General features: G+C 41.7%; 1 protein-coding gene across 3 annotated transcripts in view; it reads left to right on the forward strand.

The window, feature by feature from the left end:
• The first annotated feature begins 2,032 nt into the window (after positions 1-2,032).
• Positions 2,033-21,097, forward strand: part of Pir (pirin) — a 94,753-nt gene continuing 75,688 nt past the window's right edge. Inside the window, exons 1-3 of one of the 3 annotated variants that reach the window (XM_042269024.2) lie at positions 2,033-2,283; positions 4,203-4,331; positions 10,094-10,186. In XM_042269024.2, the coding sequence (XP_042124958.1) occupies positions 4,236-4,331; positions 10,094-10,186 (189 nt within the window). In that variant the 5' untranslated portion in view covers positions 2,033-2,283; positions 4,203-4,235. The remainder of the gene's footprint in view (positions 2,284-4,202; positions 4,332-10,093; positions 10,187-21,097) is intronic. The other 2 variants (XM_042269023.2, XM_006973204.4) reach the window with 2 other exon arrangements.

Genomic DNA, 21,097 nt, shown 5'->3' on the forward strand with positions numbered 1-21,097 from the left:
ACCCCAAGCCCAGTCACCTGGTTGAATGTTGGACTGGTCAACGGAATGCAAGGTAAGTTCTGCAATGTGCCAGGCAGAAGTTTCATACTTCTATTTTATGTGGAAACAGTTTTAGAAATAATTATAATAATGACAAGTACCAATACTTTATTAGTCGGTGGCAGTTTTGATGTTTACATGGATTATCTCATTTGGCCTTGAATTATTTAAGGTAGGCAGTATCAGTTTGAAGCCCACTGACAGGAGAGCCCAGAGAAAAGACTTAAAAACAAACAAAGAATTATTCAGACTATGTTTTACTATGGATTTAGGTATGGGCATTAAGGAAGAGAGATTGCCACTTCAAGAAAGACAATGTACACCCAAGCATGGCCATGGACTTCTCAGGAGAGAGCGTAACAAACCAGGGACAACTTCACACATTTGCACGCCAGCCATCCTTGTACAAAGCCCAGGCTGCTCTCCTCTGTCCTGTTCCAATTTCAGGGTGCGCTGCCCAATTGAGCGTCAGGGAAAAGTCTTAGCTCTTCTCCTTCCCCAGTTTACAGTGGAGTCTGCAAACTATGCTGTAGCCCAAATGGCTATGCACCCCACCCACTGTGTGCATTTTTGTCCGGTCTGAAAGCCAGGAATTTTTTTTTTTTCACATTTTAAGGTTGAGGGGGCTGGGGATGTGGCTAGTTGGTAGAGTGCTCGCTTAGCTCTCCCAAAGCCCTGGGTCCAGTCCTCAGCACCACATAAAACTGGCCATGGTGGTGGATGAACCACTGTAACCCCAACACGCGGGAACTATGGGCAGGAGAATCAAAAGTTCAAAGTTATCCTTGGCCATCTAGGGAGGTCAGGCCAGCCTAGGATATATGGAAACAGGTCTCAGAATATTAGCAGAAATATAAAGTCAAAAGAATATTTCATGACAAGTGAAAATTGCATGAATTCAAAACATAGTCTTCTGAATTCAAAATTTATTATCTGTAATAAAGTTTTTATTGAAACATAGCCGTACTTAGTAAGTGTTATCTATGGCTGCTTTCTGGCTACAAAAGCAACCTGGAGCAGTCTCCATGGAAGACCTACATAGCTGGATATATATATATATATAATTTCATTTTATTATATTATTATATTAATATATATGTATGTATTTACTACCAGACAGTTTCCCAGATTTATTTCAGAGTCACCGCTTTCACTCTTTTCCAAGACAAGACAATGAAATTTCTGGTGTTTAAAGAACATTCAGGGGGGCTGGAGAGATGGCTCAGAGGTTAAGAGCACTGACTGCTCTTCCAGAGGTCCTGAGTTCAATTCCCAGCACCCACATGGTGGCTCACAACCATCTGTAATGAGATCTGGTGCCCTCCTCTGGCCTGCAGTCATACATGCTGTATACATAATAAATAAAAAAAAAAAAAAAAAAAAAAAAAAAAAAAAAAAAAAGAACATTCAGAATGGCAGCCTCGCCTGCCCGCTGATTAAAAGTTCTAGGAAAACTGGATTGCTTCCTGGCTGGGTACACATCCTCATCCTACTGAGGGCAACTGTCCAATGCCTTCTCCCTCCATCCCAACAAAATCCAAGCCCTTGATCACATGTCTACCTATTAGAGTATGCCTTCTCTTTCGGCAGGAACGGAGATGTTTTGGCTCCTGCTTCTGCTCTGGCCCTGGCCCCGTTCTCACTGGCAAACAGCAAGGAGCGTATTTATGAGAAATAACTGTGTATGTAGCACCTAGGAGTCAGGCTCATTTTGTTCTCTTTACAAGCCTCCAATGGTGATACTATTATCTTCACCACTCTCATTTCACGGCGGGCAAATCTGATGCACAGAGAGGCTGAGTCACCTGCCCCAAACAGGACAAGTGGCTAGCAAACATTCTCGTTCAAAGAGCCAACGGGTTGGGTGACAAGCTGACTGGAGCGAAAACAGGTTTTCCAAGTCAGTCAAGGGGTATACAGAGCACGGAAGCATCGCACACATGGGGGCGGGCAGCGCGCCCCCAAGAGGCCGGGGTGCGCATCACTCTTTGGATAGAAGGTCAAAAGGCAGACCCAGAGAGGTGGAGTCAGAGAATCCAAACCCAGGGTAAATAAAGGGAGTGTCATCCCGGTCCAAGGCCCCTGGGACCTAGAGACTCCCGCCTCCCCGAGGCCCCACAACAGAGTGCTGAGTCACGCTGACTGACGGCCGGCGCTCTGCAAAACCTGCCTGTGCTGTGTCCCTGACGCTGCGGAGACTCGACAGCGGCCGCGGTTTCCCTCCTGGGCCTGAGCTACAGCGGAGTGAGTGGCCGGGGACACCTCCTCCCGACCCCCCGCGAGGGTGATGTGTGTGTGTGTGTGTGTGTGTGTGTGTGTGTGTGTGTGTGTGTGTGTGTGTGTTGGGGGGGGCGGGAGATGCCCGGACCAGATTTCATGATGCTTCCTTTCCCAGCCTACTACTGGCTCCTCGGGGAGCTGAGGGAGGAAGATGCTTACTTAAATAGCACCGAGATTTGGTGAAAGGACCACAGCTTGGCTTTTCTCCTGACAAAACACTGTAATTAGCTAACTTCCTCATCCTTGTTCGTGTGTGTAGTATCTAACTGTGGGAGTCTGGAAGGACCCAGAAAATCCAAGTGGAGGCAAAACTACTTAATAGTTGAGTATGTCTGAATGATGACAGGCCTGTATTCAGAAGTTCGTTTCTGTGCCCCACATTTTATGGCCCAATAGGTGTATATTGATTGTCTGCTAGAGAGGGTACATTTTAGGATCTGCCTTTACTAACTGGAGGGTGCTCCTGTGTAAAGTCCCTATAAATAAGAGCGGATCACTTTCCCATAGCACTGTTGGAATCCTTTGAGGTAGACATTTCTTAATCCCATTTTATAGATGGAAAAGCTGAGGCACAGAGAGTCCAAAGTGAAAGCAGGCTGGAATGTGGCAAAGCTGGGATAGAAATCTAAGGTGTCCAGCTCCAGAATCGTCATCTTGTGAAAACACTTCTCTTGGCTTCATTAGAAATCTTTGAAGGATTGGTTAGAGTTCACTTGGAGAACAGATCTGAGGATTTAGGATTACTTATCAGCAAACCCCTGAAGATAGAAAGGGGGTCCGGGGATGTTTCCTCAGTTAGGGCTTAGATATCTTCAATACATAATGAAACCCTCTTGAATAATAAATGTAGTATATAGGTTGTTTCCGAACCATGGGTTCCCTTGTGGGGGGCATTCATATATAATTTCTCTGTGCTTTAGAGGACTTTATTAGGAAGTTCAAAGGTTTCCTGTCTAAAAAATTGCATGCACAATACCTCCATAAGATCAAGCCAGTCAAAATTCCAACACAGATGGGAGGAAGGTTTGTGCACTCCCACCCCTAACTGAGAAACTTTGGCACTTGGAGGCGGCTAGGGTAGGGAGTGCCAGTTTTCTTGAAGAAAGTGACCCCTGTTAGGATGCCCATGCTTCAGGAGAGGACCCAACACGCATGTGCACAACAAGGACAGCACCACTTGGACTCAGTAGGCCACGGAAAAGACAGCATGAAGCTGGCAGTGAGATGTGATGGGGGTCTGAAAGGAATTGGAGGGGAATGAGGGGTTGATATGATTAAAAAAACACATTGTAGACATGCTTGAAATTACTGAGGAATGATTTTTTTTTAATGGCCATGGACGTTAGAGATACAGGGGTAACTGAATCCAGTCACCCTTGAAGATCTCTTTCAATGCCAACACCGTCATATTCTGGTGAGATTCATATACCTCTTGTTTTTTCTCTTTGTTTCCAGTGACACCAAAAGAACCCCCAATTTCATCTTCCACCCTACCGCATGGGGTGGCCACTGAGGGGTGTGTGGTGGTGTGGGAGGTCAAGAGACATCATTGAAGCAAAGCATATACAATGTTCTTTATATATTTCTATTAAGTTCTTCCTGTGAGTTGTAATCGCTAGCCTTTGTACACAATGACTGCAGGATTACATGAGGTAACTGCTAATAATGGGGTTCAGGTACCTGGTAGATACTAATACATGTCCACTATCATTGTGTTTTAAAAATCACCTAATCTAGCCTCTGTTCACAGTAAGTACTCAATAAATTACAACTGTTAGAATTTGGGGAAAGTCTACTGTTAATATTCTTCGTTTATAGTCTGTAGATATTCCCTCCATTGTGATTTATTTCGTTGTCTTTCATCTTGTTCCCCATTTCTACAGCTCCCCACCAGAACGTTCTTTATAGACTTCAAAATGGGATCCTCTAAGAAGGTTACTCTCTCAGTGCTGAGCCGGGAGCAGTCAGAGGGGGTTGGAGCGCGGGTCCGCAGAAGCATTGGCAGACCTGAGGTACGCTGGCTGGATGCTTACTTTGTGCTTTCCTTTCTGAAGGGACTGGTGGGGTGTTGAAGGGGATCTGGTCATGAGCTTCCCTGTGGGGGTGCCTGTCTTAGGTAGGGTTATTATTGCTGTGAAGAGACACCATGACCATGGCAACTCTTATATGGAAAACATTTAATTGGGGGTGGCTTGATTATAATTTCCCAGGTTCATTCCATTCAGATGTGGTGCTGGAGAAATAGCTGAGAGTCCTACCTACATCTTGCAGGCAACAGACTGACAGTCACACTGAGGGAAGTTTGAGCAAAGGAGACCTCAAAACCTGTCCCCACAGTGACACACTTTCTCCAACGAGACCACACCTACTCCAACAAGGCCACACCTCCTAGTAGTGCCAATCCCTTTGGGGGCCATTTCCTTTCAAACCACCACTGCCAGAGGGAGAAACATGAAACTCCACAATTGGGGCCCTGTGTGGATCAACCCCAGTCTATAGGGGGTCTCTGGAATATGGATAAGAAGGTGCTAGGCAACAGGTGCAGCTGAACTGCAGATGTATCTGGTTTTCTCTGCATGCCCGTGTTCTGCCTTGAGCTAAGGAGCATTCGCTGTCAGCATCAGCATGCATATCCTCAGATGTGGCCAACTTGTAACCTCTCCACCCTTCCTTACGTGCTCATACTTCAAAGCACAAGGAATTGTGGATCCCAGCTTCAGATTCCTAGGGAAAACAACCTGATTGGTTCCTCATGGGTCAGGTCTCCTGGCTGATCCCGCATAATAAAGGATTTGTATTTGGGCACTGAGATCCAGCTCTGTAGACCTCTGTTGTGCGGGCAGGAACACAAGGCAACTCAGAGATTGTGACTCTAGATTTTTTTTTTTTCATTAGGAACGATTTTTATCTGAATACTAGGGAATACATGAAGTTTAGGGAGGGGTCTTAGCTGCACAGAGAGGCTAGAGGCCTCAGTGCTATCCCACATTAAATGTGAGTAAGAGAAGAAATGCATTGTAGGGATAGATTGCGTTTTTGGGAAACAGGGCTGATTTCTTACACTCCACTCCAGGATTTTCATACTGCCTTGTTGCTGAGTTTTATACCTCTCATTACATATGGGTTTCTTTGTCTACTTTTTGATAAAAAGTGTGTTTGAAAAATATTCATCAGGCTTTTTTTTTTTTTTTTTTTTTTTTTTTTTTTTTAGTGCTGGAGATTGAACATAGGGAGACCCTTGTACTTGCTAGGCAATCAATCACTCATTGATCTATATCCACAATCCTCATTTTGGATTTTATGTTGAGACAAGAGTCTCACTAAGTTGCCTAGGCTGGCCTTGAACTTAAATCCTCCTGCTTCAGCTTCCTGAATAGCCGGGATTGACAGGTTCGCCTTTGCTCACAGGCTTTGGAAAGTCTTGGCTTTCTTCAGTGAGTCCTGCCCTATATCATTAATGGGTTTATGTTTTCAATTTTAAAATTTTAATTGAAAAATTGTGTGTATTGTGTGCAGCAGATGTTTTTATACTTGTATATTCCAAAGAATGGTCAAAACTAGCTGATTAACATCTGTATTACTTCACATAATAATTTTCAAAATCTAGTCTTAGCAAATTTCAACTATATACTACATTGCCATTTTACAGTTAACAAGTGCTATTGACTTCCTGAACTGACTCTTCCTGTCTGACCAACATCTCTCCTTCGGCTCACCTCAACTCTGGAAGCCACCATTCTATTTGTTTAGATTCCACATAGGAGTGAGGGGATGCAGTATTTGTTCTTCCGTGCCTGGCTCCTTTCACTCAGCGTGATGCTGATCAGCCATCGCAGTAGGCTCCCCCATCAGCTCCATCAGTCTTTCTTCTTTGTTCTGTCTTGAGCCTCTGCCGTTTTCCTTTCCAACAGTAACTCACTCCTAGATAGCTCTTGAGATCCCAAATGTACCATTTGTTAAAGAAAAGACACAAATAACTTTATCTTAATGACTAAATGCATAGGGCCAGATGGAGGCGGTGTCATATTCTCTTAGATGTATAACAGCACCAACGAAAAATTGGAGAGAGTTCTGAGACCCCACAGACACCTGTTAGTCAGCCATTACTATGTACTGAGTGTAGCTATTACTTTAATTAGTCCATCTGTCAAGAATGTATCTGCTGAGAATGTCTTAACACTTTTTTTTTAATCCTGTGAACCTCTTTGGTGGTCTGACGAAACCTATCAATTCCTTTGTAAAACAGTGTTTTGAAGTACACAAAACAGAATAGACGGATTTCCAAGAAAATATTTTATATTATAACATGGTTGAGGTTGTTTTTAAGAGACAATTTAGTCATCTTATATTTTTACAAGTTTTTAAGAGTTTTTATTTTTAAAAGTTTTGAGTGATGCATGTAATCACATTCTAATTTCAAACATGAACAATATTTTCATATACCTACTCACAGATGTAATATTGTTATGAAATAGCTTTAGTTTCTATTGGTCCCAGAATCACAGTTATGGGTAATTTATTATAACTGACTGAGCTTACTCACAATTGAAGAAGCTACTGGATTTCAGTCTGGACATGATAGTGATAGTTGCACGACAATGTGAGTGTGCTTAATGTTACTGAACTGTGGTCTCAAAGGTGCTAAGTCTTGGGCTTAGGGAGATGGCTTAGTGGTTAAGAGAGTGGACTGCTTTTGTAGAGGACCTTAGTTTGATTCCTAGCATCCATATCTGGTGACTTACAATTACCTGTAACTCCAGCTTCAGGGTGGCCTTTGCTTCTGGTCTCGGAAGGCACCTGCATTCATATGCACATACCCTCACACAGACACAGGAATATACAGATAATAATAATAATAATAATAATAATAATAATAATAAATAAATCTTTAAAATTGCTAATTTCATTTTATATCTATTTTACTATAATAAAAAATTCAGAAAATAGAGGTTAGTAAAAACAAAGGTGTAATTCACCTCAATATAATTTTATATATTTGAATTTTGTTTTATCTATCTGATATAAGAAAACTTGATTAAAATCATAGATTTTTCAAGACACTGATATGTTATTTAAATTCAGGTTTCCTATGTCACAAATATTCTGTAACCTTAATAGAAGACAGAGGAATAATTCTGAATGTCATCAACTTTGTTTAATTACAAATGAGAATGAAGGTGTTTCCAAACAGTTATGTTTTACATTATTATATAGAAGACACAGTTTTGTGTCGTGAAGTTTTCCCCTTCACATGGTGACACAAGAGCTTTCTGTGTTGTTACAAATTCTTCATAAACATCATTTAAAAAATACCCCCTTTTACTGTATAAGCCTACCATCATTCTCTTGTTCAAGACCCTGTATTTGACTGTTGATGTTGTTAACATATTTCCATATTCTACAGAAAGGTAGACCCCACATTTCTGTCCCCCAGCCAGCAGAAATGAAGGAAGGCATTTGTCTACATTAAGGTTACTCTTTGAAGTCTGTGCACCAGGCTTATGTCTCAAAGAAATGGAAACTTTTGACTCCAAAGCTATTTTCACATTGAAGAAGCAAAACTGCTCCGTTTTAGTAGCTGCCACAAGTGCCCCCCACCCATTTCTACCACTGAAATGTAGAAGCCAAAGAGGAACTTACAGTGAGCCTTTCTATGGTTAGCAATAAAGAAAAGATGGACTGGGGCTGGCTTCCATCCTTCACTATAGTTATCCATGGACCCCGCTAGACAGTCATGGACTCTGATGGACTCACTAGCATGTTGTTGTGGTTCCTTTGTGCTCCCTGGAGGAGAGAAACCCATCATCATCAGTGGCATTTGTCTTTATGCTGCCTGATTCCACCAGCTACTGTTCAGTAGAATGCTACTCTCTGTGGGTTATTTCATTACTTAAGAGGATAATTTGAAACAAAGAAAACCAGAGGAAATCACATAATGAATGTCCTGTTCCATTTCTCCCCTCAAAGTATTTGGAACAGAAGCCCAGATGTCATTTTGTTCATAACTACTTCAATTTCTGTCTCTGAAACACAAGACTAAGAGAGAATAATGGGATCTAAGTGACAGAAGCTGAAGGGATGAACTATTTCAGGGGTAGGAGGTGATCAGCAAGAGGGAGAATGCGGACATGAATAGATACACAGTATAGTGATACATGAAAATAACACACTGGAAATCACCACTTTGTATGCCAGCTGACAAATGAATGAAAAGATGGGAGGGGGATGACCCAAGAAGAGAGGATGATAAAAATATAACTGTAGTCCCCTTATATTGGAACATTAAAGAATTCCTTAATATTATCTAATAGCTATTTCCTGAGGCAATAGCAGCCACTTGTCCTGTGACACAGAGAGGAGGAAGAGGACAAAAGCAAAAGGACAAACATCAACTGTCCACCCTCATTTCATAAGGAATGACTCTAAAAGTTCTACCCTGGAATTGCTGTGCGGTAACCAGATTCAATCATAGGACCTAGCTACAAGAGACTAAAGAATCTATCAAAAGCACCACCCAGAGTTTGTGGGGTACAGTCTGCATATTTAGGAATATTCTAGACTCAATAGAATGCCATTTGAAAATCACAGCATCCATCCTGTCTCCAAAGGCCTGCCATTTCTGACAGGCACTTCCAGCACTTCCGGATTGCCAAACCTTACTGGGCTGTTGGGGCTTTATTATGGGGTTGCTACAGGCCTGAGGGCTGGTGGCCACATGTTTTGTTTGGAGTTCTAAAGATGCCGAAAGAACAATCTTGGAAGCTACTATTTAAATTTGGCAGCTATAGGATTTGGAAGTATTTGAAGGAAACGAAACATGTAGGAAAATAGAGAGTGATTGAATTGGGAACCTAATTAAAACATTTTAGAAAATTAGAGTTCTCATAGAAGTCTGTTCTTGTGGACAGATGGCACATGTTTATTGAACATGTTGCTGAAGCTACTGCAAATGCTTAGAGATTAGTAAGAACTAATTTTCAGGCCTGCAAGTAGCACTTTGGTGCAACAGTCTAATGCAAACATACTCTTGTTTATTGGAGTGTCTCTTATACATGCCTCTCGTCTTCTGGCCAGTTGAACACTTCATTCCTCTGATTCTTGCCTTGATCAGCTACCTGGATTCTATAGCTCTTTACTGGCTTTCTTCATATGGCATAGATTGGTGACTGGAGGGAGCCAGTGTGCAGAGAATACAAATAATACTGATATGGTGTAAATGTATGTATCCTTCCCCAAATCAAAGCTTGCAATCCCATCCTTCAAGTTGATGGTATTAGCAGGCAGAGTCTTTGGAAGTCAGTTATGTCATGAGGATGAAATCTTCATATCCTTCCCTTGATTAACTCCAACATGTATTTCAAGACTCAGCTCAGGAGCCACTTCCCTGGTAGCTGACTCCCTGATGTCACCCGTTCTTATATGTGTGAAATTGTTTTCCTTGAGAGCACTCATAAAGCATTGCAGATACTGGTTTTGTAGACGCCTACCCCATGATGCTAAGAATCTGTTACAGACGGATCATGACCTATTTGACTATATCATAGATAATCGTGAAGTGCTCACGCTTCACTCTTCTCTTACAATGTCAATTCCAGTGTAATTGATGAATCCTTATGTACATGCATTGTTTCCTTCTGAATGTAATTTTCATTTTAGAAGGTTGCTCATTGGCTGTGCACTCTTCAGTGAGTTTTGTTAGACATGTCTGTGAATGTACCCCTGTAGTATGACTTAAAAGCCATGTCTAACATGCCGAATTTTATTATTATTCCAGTTGAAAAATCTGGATCCATTTTTACTGTTTGATGAGTTTAAAGGAGGAAGGCCGGGAGGGTTTCCTGATCACCCACACCGAGGTTTTGAAACAGTAAGTACCACGATTTGACTGCAAACATGTATCTTTCAAAATTTGACTTTTATTTGTAATAGAAATTTAATTAGAAGCAGTGAATAGAGGCAAATATTGATTTGTAAGTTTCTTGCCATAGGGTGCTATGTAGCTGTTATAGCGGTTTTGAATGAAATATACTCAAATTTAAATATTAACTTTAAAACAATTTTTATTAATTACATTTATTAATTTATTTTACATCCCGACCGAAGTTTCCCCTCCCTCCTCTCCTCCAATTCGCTCCCCACCACCTCCCCTCTGCCTTCCCACCCCATCCACTCCTTCTCCATTTCTAATCAGAAAAGGGCAGGTCTCCCATGAATATCAACAAAGCATGCCATATCAAGTTGACATAAGACTAGGCACCTCCTGTTGTATTAAGGCTGGGCAAGGTGACCTGGTATGAGGAAAAGGGTCCCAAAAGCTGTCAAAAGAGCTAGAGACAGCCCCTGCTCCCACTGTTAGGAGTCCCACAAGAGGACCAAGCTACACAGCTGTCACATATATGCAGAGGGCCTAGGTCAGTCCCATGCAGGCTCCCTGGTTGGCGGTTCAGTCTCTGAATTCCTACGAGCCCAGGTTAGTTGATTCTGTGGGTTTTCTTGTGGTGTCCTTTACTCCCCCCCGCCCGCCCCCGGCTCATTCTTAATATTATTCAATTTGTGTCCTGTTGACATTTCTGTCTGAGCAGTTATTAAAGAGCAAGAATCAGCTTCTTAAAAATATGCAATTGAAACAATTTATTGGAGCCAGAAGAAACTCAGGCATGATTAAATAATTTTGTAAAGAAAATCTTTTTTTCCCCAAGAGTATACAGAAATGTTTAACTTTGTGTAACATAATATTATAAGCACCAACACATAATCTAAGAACTCAGTGAGTATTATATTAAGTTCTAAGGAATTAGAATTAGGGAGCCAAAATTTAACAGTCTAAAATTTCAGATTTTATGGACATACTCACATATTTATAAATTTAATTACAAAATTTGGAGATTCTAGTGGACACTACTTCTTTTTGTTTTAATTCAATAGGAAATAAAGATGTGTGGTGTAATCTTGTGGCATTTTCTACAGCTCGGATTCTCCACACACACATACATTCTGGGAAACCTTGGAGACTTTACAAAGTTTAGCAATTTCTCCATGAGAACCACCTGTATTCGCGGTAAACAGAGCAGGGCTTGTTAAAGGCTTAGTGTATTTGTAAAAGCAATTATCAGATGAATAAATATTTACCCAGCGCTTATAACAAGCAAGTGCTGGTGGAGGCTGATCTTTCATATGTTGGGGGTGTGCTGTGTGTTGGGGAGTGTTAGTAGAAGACAGAATGAGGCTTGAGCCCTGCTTGCTTCCGTAGGTAGTCTAGTTAAGGAAGTAAAAACAGGGAAAGATTTGATCACTGTAACCATGGAAAGATTTAACCAAGAAGCTTCCAGAAACAAGCTGAGGCTACTTAGATCTGTGCTCCTTCATTTATCCCTTGGCCTTCAGGTTCTGCCCTCTGCGAGTGTATTGGCTATACTGTCTTACTTCACAGCAATGATGGGAGCCATGCTTTCACCTTCTCTGTACCTGTATTTGATTCCAATCCTTTGCCCAGAACTCCATAACTCTGGTTGCCATCTTACAAATCCTTTAAGCTCTTCTCACGTATTAGTATCTCCATCATGTTTTCCGAACAATCCCAAGAGGATGCACTTTCTTCTTCATTTGGTCCCAATGACATGATGCTTGTACCAGTTGAACATACATGTATACATTGCTGGTGGCCTTGAGCAGCTGTCCTTCATTAGAGCTGAGAATTACCTCAACCTCCCCTTACTGTGCCCAAGAGGATTATAAATTGTTTCGGCTTGCATTAGCCCACACTTCTCTGCGTTCACTGTGTAGAGGTAGTCAGTAACTGGCTCTTGTTACAGACAATGACTATATTAAACGAAATGACTGCTGAACACATTGCACCTGTTCCCATCATGTGAAGTGTCCTGGAAGGGGACTGCTTTGTAAGTCCTATGGTATTCAGCTTTAAAGAACTTGTTGAAGAAGCTTAGCTGTAGAATATTGATGTTTGGTCCTTTCCTTGTGATTAAGAATTTTCCCTTCAATTACACTGTAATTACATTTTATCCTTATTATTTGTCGACTTTATATTTACGAGTTTGCCTGCTTGGAGAACCCATTGCCAATTGCCAAATCAATGCTTGTAGAGCTTTGATGATAATTCAGGGTATTAGAGCCACCCATTGTGTCTCTTGCCAACTGAGATATGTAACAAGGTGATGCCGCCCTCTTGGTTGCTTCAGCTCATAACGTAGGCCAGCGTCCTCGTAACAACCTTAGTGGTACATTTCTTATATTTTCCTGCTTTTTGGTAACCATTCAAAATGGTTCCTGAGCATTGTACAGCTTTCTTTCTAGTATTCCTTCACAGAAGGCTGTTAATGTGCCTTGTTCACAGAGAAAACATGTGTATTCAGTTAACTTCTTTTAGGTATGACTTGGTACTGCTGGTTGAGAGTTCATCAACATCAGTGAACAATATATATAGTGTATGGGGGGGTCTTTAAACAGAAATACACTTATAATGGAGCACTGATTCCCATCCTGTGGGCCATGACCTCTTGAGAGTTGAACGACCCTTTCACAGGAGTCACATAAGACCATTGGAAAACACAAACCTTTACATTACGATTCATAACAGTTATGAAATTACAGTTATGAAATAGCAACGAAAATAATCTTATGGTTGGGGTGTCAGCACACCATGAGGAACTGTATTAAAGGGTTTCAGCATTAGGAAGGGTGAGAACCACGGTAATAGAAGCATACATCGATGCGCTGCCAAAAACATTGTTGCCAGAGACTTGAAGGTGACCACTCTTAGCTTGCCATTAGCACCCAGTGGGTTAGGACTTGTTAATTAAGGGATCATGATAGTTTTATAGAACATTATTACTTCAGATCATGAGAAATTACTATGTCAATTTTATTTCCCAGAGTACAGGTAAGCCAGGACTTAACTCTCTTTAAATACCAACCTTTAAATCTGCAATTTAGGACTGGAGAGATGACTCAATAGTTAAGAGCTCTTGCTGTGCTTGCAGAAGTCCTGGGTTCGGTTCCCAGTACACACATTCCTCACAACTATCTGCAACTCTGATTCCAGGAGTGTCCTCTTCTGGCCTCATTTGGCATTAGGCATGTGCACAGTACAGGTGCACCACATGCAAATATTCATATATGTAAAATAAAGATAAAACGCCTTCCAAAAGTGTAAGTGAACAATGAAGCCAAGTATACTTTAGGCTCTTATTACTTACTTCCTCTCTGAAGCTCAATCTAAATTCCAAAAGCTTGTCATGCTTAAAATTCTAACAGGTATATAAAACTAAAAAATAAGTAAAATGACTTGGAAATAAAAAGAACATTAGGATCACCTGTTATGTTACATTACCTCCCAGAAGTAGTAATTGCTATTGTTTGTTTCTTTTTCAGGTATCATGCTATTTTTTTTGTTTTAAAGATTTATTTATTTATTATGTATACAGTGTTCTGTTTGCATGTATCCCTTCAGGCCAGAAGAGGGAGCCAAATCTCATTACAGATGGTTGTGAGCCACCATGTGGGTGCTGGGAATTGAACCCAGGACCTCTGGAAGAACAGTTAGTGTTCTTAACCTCTGAGCCATCTCTCCAGCCCATGCTATCTTTTGTAAAATAACATTATACCATTAGAATTTTTCCAACATTCTTCAAAAAGCTAATTAAAAGATGGCATCGCTTTATTTATTTATTGTGTGTGTGTGTATGTGCACGCGCGCGCGCGCTCATGCCATGGCACATGTCTGTAGGTCACAGGTCAGAGAATAGCTTTCCAGAATTGGCCCTCTCCTTCCACTACCTATGGGACTGAGGTCAGGGCGTCAGGCTCAGTGACAAGCACCTTTACCCCTGAGCCATTTCACCTGCTCCAGTTTTTTGAATGACCTTGGTGTCTGCCCTGATGGACGACCAATTGGTGATATGTGAAGACACAACATTTCCCATCAGCTTCACCAATACTTGACTTTTTTAAGTGTTTGCCATTCTAACGATAAAACTACCTCATTGCAGTTCTAATTTACAATTTTCTGATCAAGACTGATTTTTTTTAAAAGGTTGATTTTTGATTTAAAGATATTTGTTTATTGCAGATACTTATATCTTTGCCCCTCCGCCTTGTGCTGTCAATAATGTGTGAACTATAAGTATTTCTTTTTCAATTTAAACTAAACTTTGGAATACACAGAGTTTACTCCTGTTGTTATTATTGTTGTTTCATATAAGTTCTTTGTATATCAAGGAAATCGAATCCTTTTCAGTGATAGGAGTTTGAGATAGTGATAGAAGGGTGATGATTGCTTTGCATGCTTCCAAATATTAGTCTTTGGGTACAACATAGATACAAACTACAGAACAAAGTCTGTTTTTGACAGTCAGTTCAATTGGCTATGCAAGATGGAATCAGTTCCCAGACCCAGGCGATTTTCTTATGCCCAGGTAACACAAGTATGCACTGAACATTCACATAATGGGTGTGTGTTATCAGCATCAGTGGTACTTAAAATAGTGCTGCTGTGGAGCTCATGATCACTTTTTTAAATACACATGGGTATAAAATATAACCGATATATTTTGAATACAAGCTCATCTTTTCAAAATGTATAGATATACATGATCAAAGAAATCCTGAGAGTATGCTATAAAATTCTCACTGCCTCATGTGGGGTCCATGAGCCAGCAATGTTATCTCCTGGAATATTCAGACTCCACCCCAGGGCTACCGGATCCAACAGAGTGAGCAACATCTGCAAACAAATGTAAAAAAATGCTGGTCCAGTTGACTTTCCACGCTAGAGCTATTAGGACTATGAGACGACAAATAAGAGTAAAAAACTCGATTTTGCCCAGTTAATGGTAATCAGCTTCCAGACTCTTAGATTTATGTAGAGCTCTGTTTTGTTGTTGCCTGACGCTTGTCCTTAAGCAATCCCAATGAACCTCAGTGGGTCATTAAAACAGTGAACAGCCATGAAAGCAGGAGTGTGGCTAGTTGGAAAGAAAAGGGCGAGGGAGTAGATGTGGTCAAAACACATTATATACACATGAGAAGTTGTCATAATAAAACGTGTTAGCGTGTATAATTAATATATGCTAATATTAAAACATTTTAAAAACTTGCCAAAAAAAAATCAAAGAAAAGGCATACCCTGGAGAAAGAAGTACAGCTAGTGCTTACAACACAATTTCCTGCCAGGAATACAGATTTCCGGGAAAGATCGTTTTCAAAACGTGTGAGTGGTAAGCAGTCGAAGACAAAGCAGTTAGCCCATTTCTGCCCAGGGCTGATGTTAAATTTGCCTGGGGCAACTATAATGATCAGAAACAGTGGACGATATGAAGATTAGGCAAGCCTTTCCAAAGTTTAGTTCAAAAAAGAGATATCGATAGTTCATACACTATTGATGAGTTTTTAGACTGCCTTGTGGAGAAGAGGGGTTTGTGCCTTTAAAAATCACCTTCAAATGATAGAATCAAGACTTTTCAGGTTTTAGGACTGAAAGTCATATGTTTCTGGGTACTCCTCAGTCTTGGGCAAACCGAGGTAGTGGGTCGCTCTTGTTTAATTAAAGTGTATTATAGGGGCTGGGAAGATGTCCCAGAAATGATGAGCATTTGCTGTTCTTGCAGAGGATCCAGATTTGGTTCCTAGCAATCACATCAGGAAGTGTATTAAGCAGGGTTCCCTAAAGGAACAGAAGTGATAAAGATATATATTATCTGTCTGTCTATCTATCTATCTATCTATCTATCTATCTATCTATCTATCTATCTATCTATCTATCTATCTATCATCTATTCATCTAGCTAAAATTTTTGGAGCCAGAAAATAAACCTGTTAGAATCAAACCAGCAGATCTGCTTCACGGGGACATATTAGGATGCTGTCCATGTACTCAGTTAAGCTGAGAATATATCTTAAAGTTTCACTACAAGCCTCAGCAAGTTCCTTGGTTTTTGTTCGTACAAAACCACCCTGTTTCCAAGGGTGTGCCCATCAGAAAAGCCAAGCTCATAACTCCTGGTTAGTAGCCAGCAGCATTTGCTGGCGGTGTCTGAACAATATCCTGGAGAGGAAGGGAAAGGCCCTAGTGATTCACACTTACAACTTATGACAGACCTCAGACCTTCTGTCTCCACACGGCTTTGTTCTTATTGCTTGCTGTGAACCATTTTCTAATGCAAACAATTCCAACATGGCTGGATCCCGGTTGAAAACAAAAACTTGATTCAATTCATCACCAAATTTTGCAAAGAAAGAAAACATTCTGAGCTAGGCATGGTATCATATACTTGGGGGAAGGAGACAGGAGGTAGCTGTTCAAAGCCATCCTTTGCTACAGTAGGAAGTTAGAGGCCAACCTGACCTATAAGAGACTCTCAACCCCCAAAAAACCAAAGAAAAAATATTTTGGGAAGACTGGGAAATGATACTTTGTCAATATCATAGAGACTGTCCATTGTTCAATGATTATTTTCTGCTGCCTTTAACAGTGAGACATCCTGTTATTCCTATGGACATGAGAAAAAAAAGACAAGACTGCTTATAAGAACTATGATGCTTTGATGCAGTCTGAGAGCTTTGGGGGCCATTAATAGGCATTGTAGATATTGACAATGGGGAAGGAAATTATATAGAGATAATATGACAATAGAAGAAAATGCCAAGGTGACAAATCTGCCTTTAGTTAATGATTTGACTGGAGGGGGTGCGGGCTCAGGCAAACATGTGGATTTTAACATATATGTTGATGTGGTATTGCTTGTGGGGAAGCTAAAGGATTATATAGGAAGGTAGCAAAAGCAATCCCGACTCTAAGATGCCCCTTGGTACCAACATATTAAGAACATCAGTCAAAGTATGGTACCCAAACAGCATGGTGCTGACAGAGAAAAAGCACACATCATAACAATTAGATCAGGTTCTTGCACAGACCTAGATCATCTCTGACAGGACACTTAAGAAATTGGTAGCATTGCTTCCAAAGAACGTTACTGAGTGACTTGGGTCTCTTCTCTCCTGATAAAATGTGGCTAGGTTGTGTTCTATTCTAGTTAATCAGCCAAGCTACTAATATATAGCAGCATGTAAAGGGGAGGTTCATCCATGTGCAGGTTCCTCTAGGAAACACGTTATATGAGTACCATCCTAGGGTCCCACCAGTAGAAAAGAATGCCAAAAAGCGTAACTGAGAATGTTTCTTAGCCAAAAAGAAAAAAATTGTGTATGTGTGTTCATGTGCATACATGAGTTTAGAAGTAGGGGCAGAGGACTTTTAGTTTACACAAACTTAGGAAATGGTTAAGGAGGAACAAAAGAGGTCCAGTTGAAGAAGCTTATTGGTCCAAGTGAGGAAGAGACTGACTATCACTGCTACCAGATAGGTATGAGAGGTATGTGGCCATTCAGTGAGGATATCCTCTTCAGAGGGGGGATGATGAGAAGAGGAGGTAGAAACTGGACCGTCAGCTCATGGCAGGGGCCCCAAAGCAGCAGTTCTAGAAATGTCCTTGGTTCTCTGGCCAGAAATGCCAGAATGAACTCCCAGTTTCCTATCTCCTCCTCAATGAGCACCCTTCCCAGAGGCCATACGTGTGGGTGGACCTGTGTATGGGGACTAGACCTCCAGTCCAGACACTGATCCCTTCTGGTGGGCAGCTTTGGAACAGGATCTCCAGATTTTCCTGGTGAAAATGGGTTATAGATATCCCCCAATTTCAGTCCATATCCTGAATGATTTTAAGATTACCCCTTCAGAGGAGACAGTGTTGGAGTAGCAATTTTTTTAAAAAAAAAACCATTAAAGGAAGATATGTGGCCAAGAAAACAGAACCTTTGGCCCGCGTGGAGACCTAACATTCTGGCGGGGCAGGATCAATGGACTGGCTAAGGGCCCCTCCTCTGGAATGCAGCACTGGCCCTAGGAAGGCTGGTTCACCTTTGCCAAGTTAGAGAGGAGGAGTCATCATCCCTTTAAGAGATACTGCACTTTTCCTTCCCAGAGTTTCTGCCCCTAACATAGTCTCTTACAGAACATAGCTATGTTCCTTCGTAAGCTGCCTGCTTTTCTGAATTACTCAGGAAATGTAACTTTCCTTTGTATTTCTCCGCCCCCGCCGCCCCCCCGCATGTTGCCTACTGCTGCTTGGCTAACCTTTACGCTAGCCTAATTCAAGTAGCATGATTGTAGTTTACTGTGTCTTCTCCTTTCTATTCTCTTCCTTGAGGCAGTTACCATAATTTACAGCTTGCTGGCCCTGTGGTGTCTTTTTTTGTAGACTATAATAAAGCTGTCCTCAAGCTTCAAAAAGCAAAGCAAAACAAAGCAACCAACCATAAACTTGCTCATTTAGTAGGGCCTTGAGGACTAACATGGATCCTGTGCACAGTGGAGGTAAAGGTAGAGGGCCTGTAGTGGAAACAGTAAGTAGTCTGTCTAATCAGACGTAGAAACTGTATGTGTGAGGGTGCAGGGGGACCTGAGGCATGAGATGAAAGCTAAAGTTTGCGCCATTACTAAGAAAAGCATTCAAGGCCAAGACAGATTGGTCTCTCATGGTGAACCAGTGGGCATTGTTACATCCAGAAACTCCCAAGCTGACATAATTTGTTTAAAGTAGATGCATCTTTAGCCCAGAAGTTTAGCTTTTGGTAGAATATTTTCTGTCAGTGGTTCTCAGTTGAAGGCAATTTTGTCCACTGGGGTCCCTGCAAAATTTCCAGTCCTTTTTGGTTATGGCTCTGAGTCCTGCTGCCATCTGGTGGGTAGTAGTCAGGACTGCAGCTAAATTGATGCAGGAATTGATGCTGTCTAGGGCCAGGGACCCAAATGTTCCTACCTGAAAGTGCAAAGTAATGGCTTCTCTGAACTTTCGGGATTTTGAGGAAATGGATCAAGTTACTTGTACCTAGACATTTAAGGTAGTTTATTTCACTTCCTAAAGCCATGAAGATCATTCAGGCATGTCCACCTCACCCACTCTGTATTATTTATTACAGATTATATTCCTAGAGGTTTTTTTTTTGGGGGGGGGTTGTTTTTGTCTTTCCAAAACAGGGTTTCTCTGTGTAATAGTCTTGTCTGTCCTGGAACTTGCTCTATAGAGCAGGCTGGCCTCGAACTCACAGAGATCTGCCTGCCTCTGTCTCCTGAGTGCTGGGATTAAAGGCGTGGGCCACCACTGCCTGGCATATTCCTCGAGTTTTAAAGTAGAAAATATGGAGATGGGGCAGTGTAATAAAGAGAACTCACTAAAACATCATTTCTGCCTGGGGAGACTGCTGGATGGCTAAGAGGGTGAACCCCAACCCTGCCCAGAAGTGTGTGTGTAAAAGGGAAATTCAGGCACTTCAATCCGGAGCCTCCCTGGTAGCTTTTCACTATAGAATGAACCAAGTGGGAGAACTCCGCTCTAGTCCACGACAGAGTGGCCCCTTCATGACCAGATGACACCCTGTCTCATGACACCATGTCCTAAAGCACAGGCACCATTCACGTGCCAAGAGACATATTTACTCATGAATGCAGCTCTTAGCACGGCCTGCATCTAGTCGAGTAAGGGCTGACTGTAGACCAGTGCTTCTCAACCTTCCTAATGCTGCGACCCTTGAATGCAGTTTTTAATATTGACGTGACCCCAATCATAAAATGATTTCATTGCTGCTTCATAACTGTAATTTTGCCACTGCTGGGAATCATAATGTAAATATCTGATACGCAGGATATCTGACATTCGACTCCCGTGAAAGGGTCGTTGACTCAAGGGGTCAGGCCCCGCATGTTGATAACCAGTGCTGTAGATGAACAGTACACATCATCTGAGTCGGCAGGGGGCTCTCTGAAGCAACAAGTTGTAGCTACTGACTTCCACTGGATGGAGATAGAACACTGCCGTGTGCTTAAAGTTGGCATACTCACAGACATTGGTAAATCATTTACTTGAGACCTTCAGTATAACCCAGAAGGTAAAACAGTGGAAGTGAGCCCTTTTCCCACATTTTTATAGGAGGTAGGTAATGGCAGTTAGGAAGCTAGCTGGCGGTTAGACGGCATGTCAGGAGAAGGTTTTTCGTTTGTTTTTTTTTAAATTGATTTATTTATTTTATATCCTGACTACAGTTTCCCCTCCCTCCTCTCCTCCTAGTCCCTCCCCCCACCTCCCCTCTGACTGCCCCCATTCACTCCTCCTCCTTTTCTACTGAAAAAGGGCAGGCCTCTCATGGGTATCAACCAAGCATGGCATATCAAGTGCAGTAGGACTAAGCACCTTCCCATGCATTAAAGCTGGGCAAGGTGACCCAGTAGGAGGAATAGGGTCCCCAAAGCAGACAAAAGGGTCAGAGACAGCCCCCATTCCCACTGTTAGGAGTCCCACAAGAGGGCCAAGCTCCACAGCTGTCATGTATATGTGGAGGGCCTAGGTCAGTCCCATGCAGGCTCCCTGGTTGTTGATTCAGTCTCTGTGAGCCCCGATGAGTGTTGTCTGAAGAAATTGCTCCTAAGTTTGAACATCTGAGTTGGAGGAGGAAGGCATGTTCTGCCTCAGGAGATCTGGGAGCAGGTGGAAGGTACTGAGGGAGTCTGCCATTCAACTTGCCTGAGTAGTTAGGTTTATGAATTTGAATTTTATAGAATCTTGACATGCGTGTCAAAAAGTTTAATCAGGATGAAAGGAAAATTGGTAGACCTGAAAGACGGTCAAGAATGGGAGCAGCGTAAAATAGGAGGAAAGTGAATCGGTTGCTTTCTTTGTAGCTGGATGTCATCATGTAAAGCTCTTACTGT

This window comes from Peromyscus maniculatus, chromosome X (assembly GCF_049852395.1).
Source record: "Peromyscus maniculatus bairdii isolate BWxNUB_F1_BW_parent chromosome X, HU_Pman_BW_mat_3.1, whole genome shotgun sequence".
Classification (NCBI taxonomy): domain Eukaryota; kingdom Metazoa; phylum Chordata; class Mammalia; order Rodentia; family Cricetidae; genus Peromyscus; species Peromyscus maniculatus.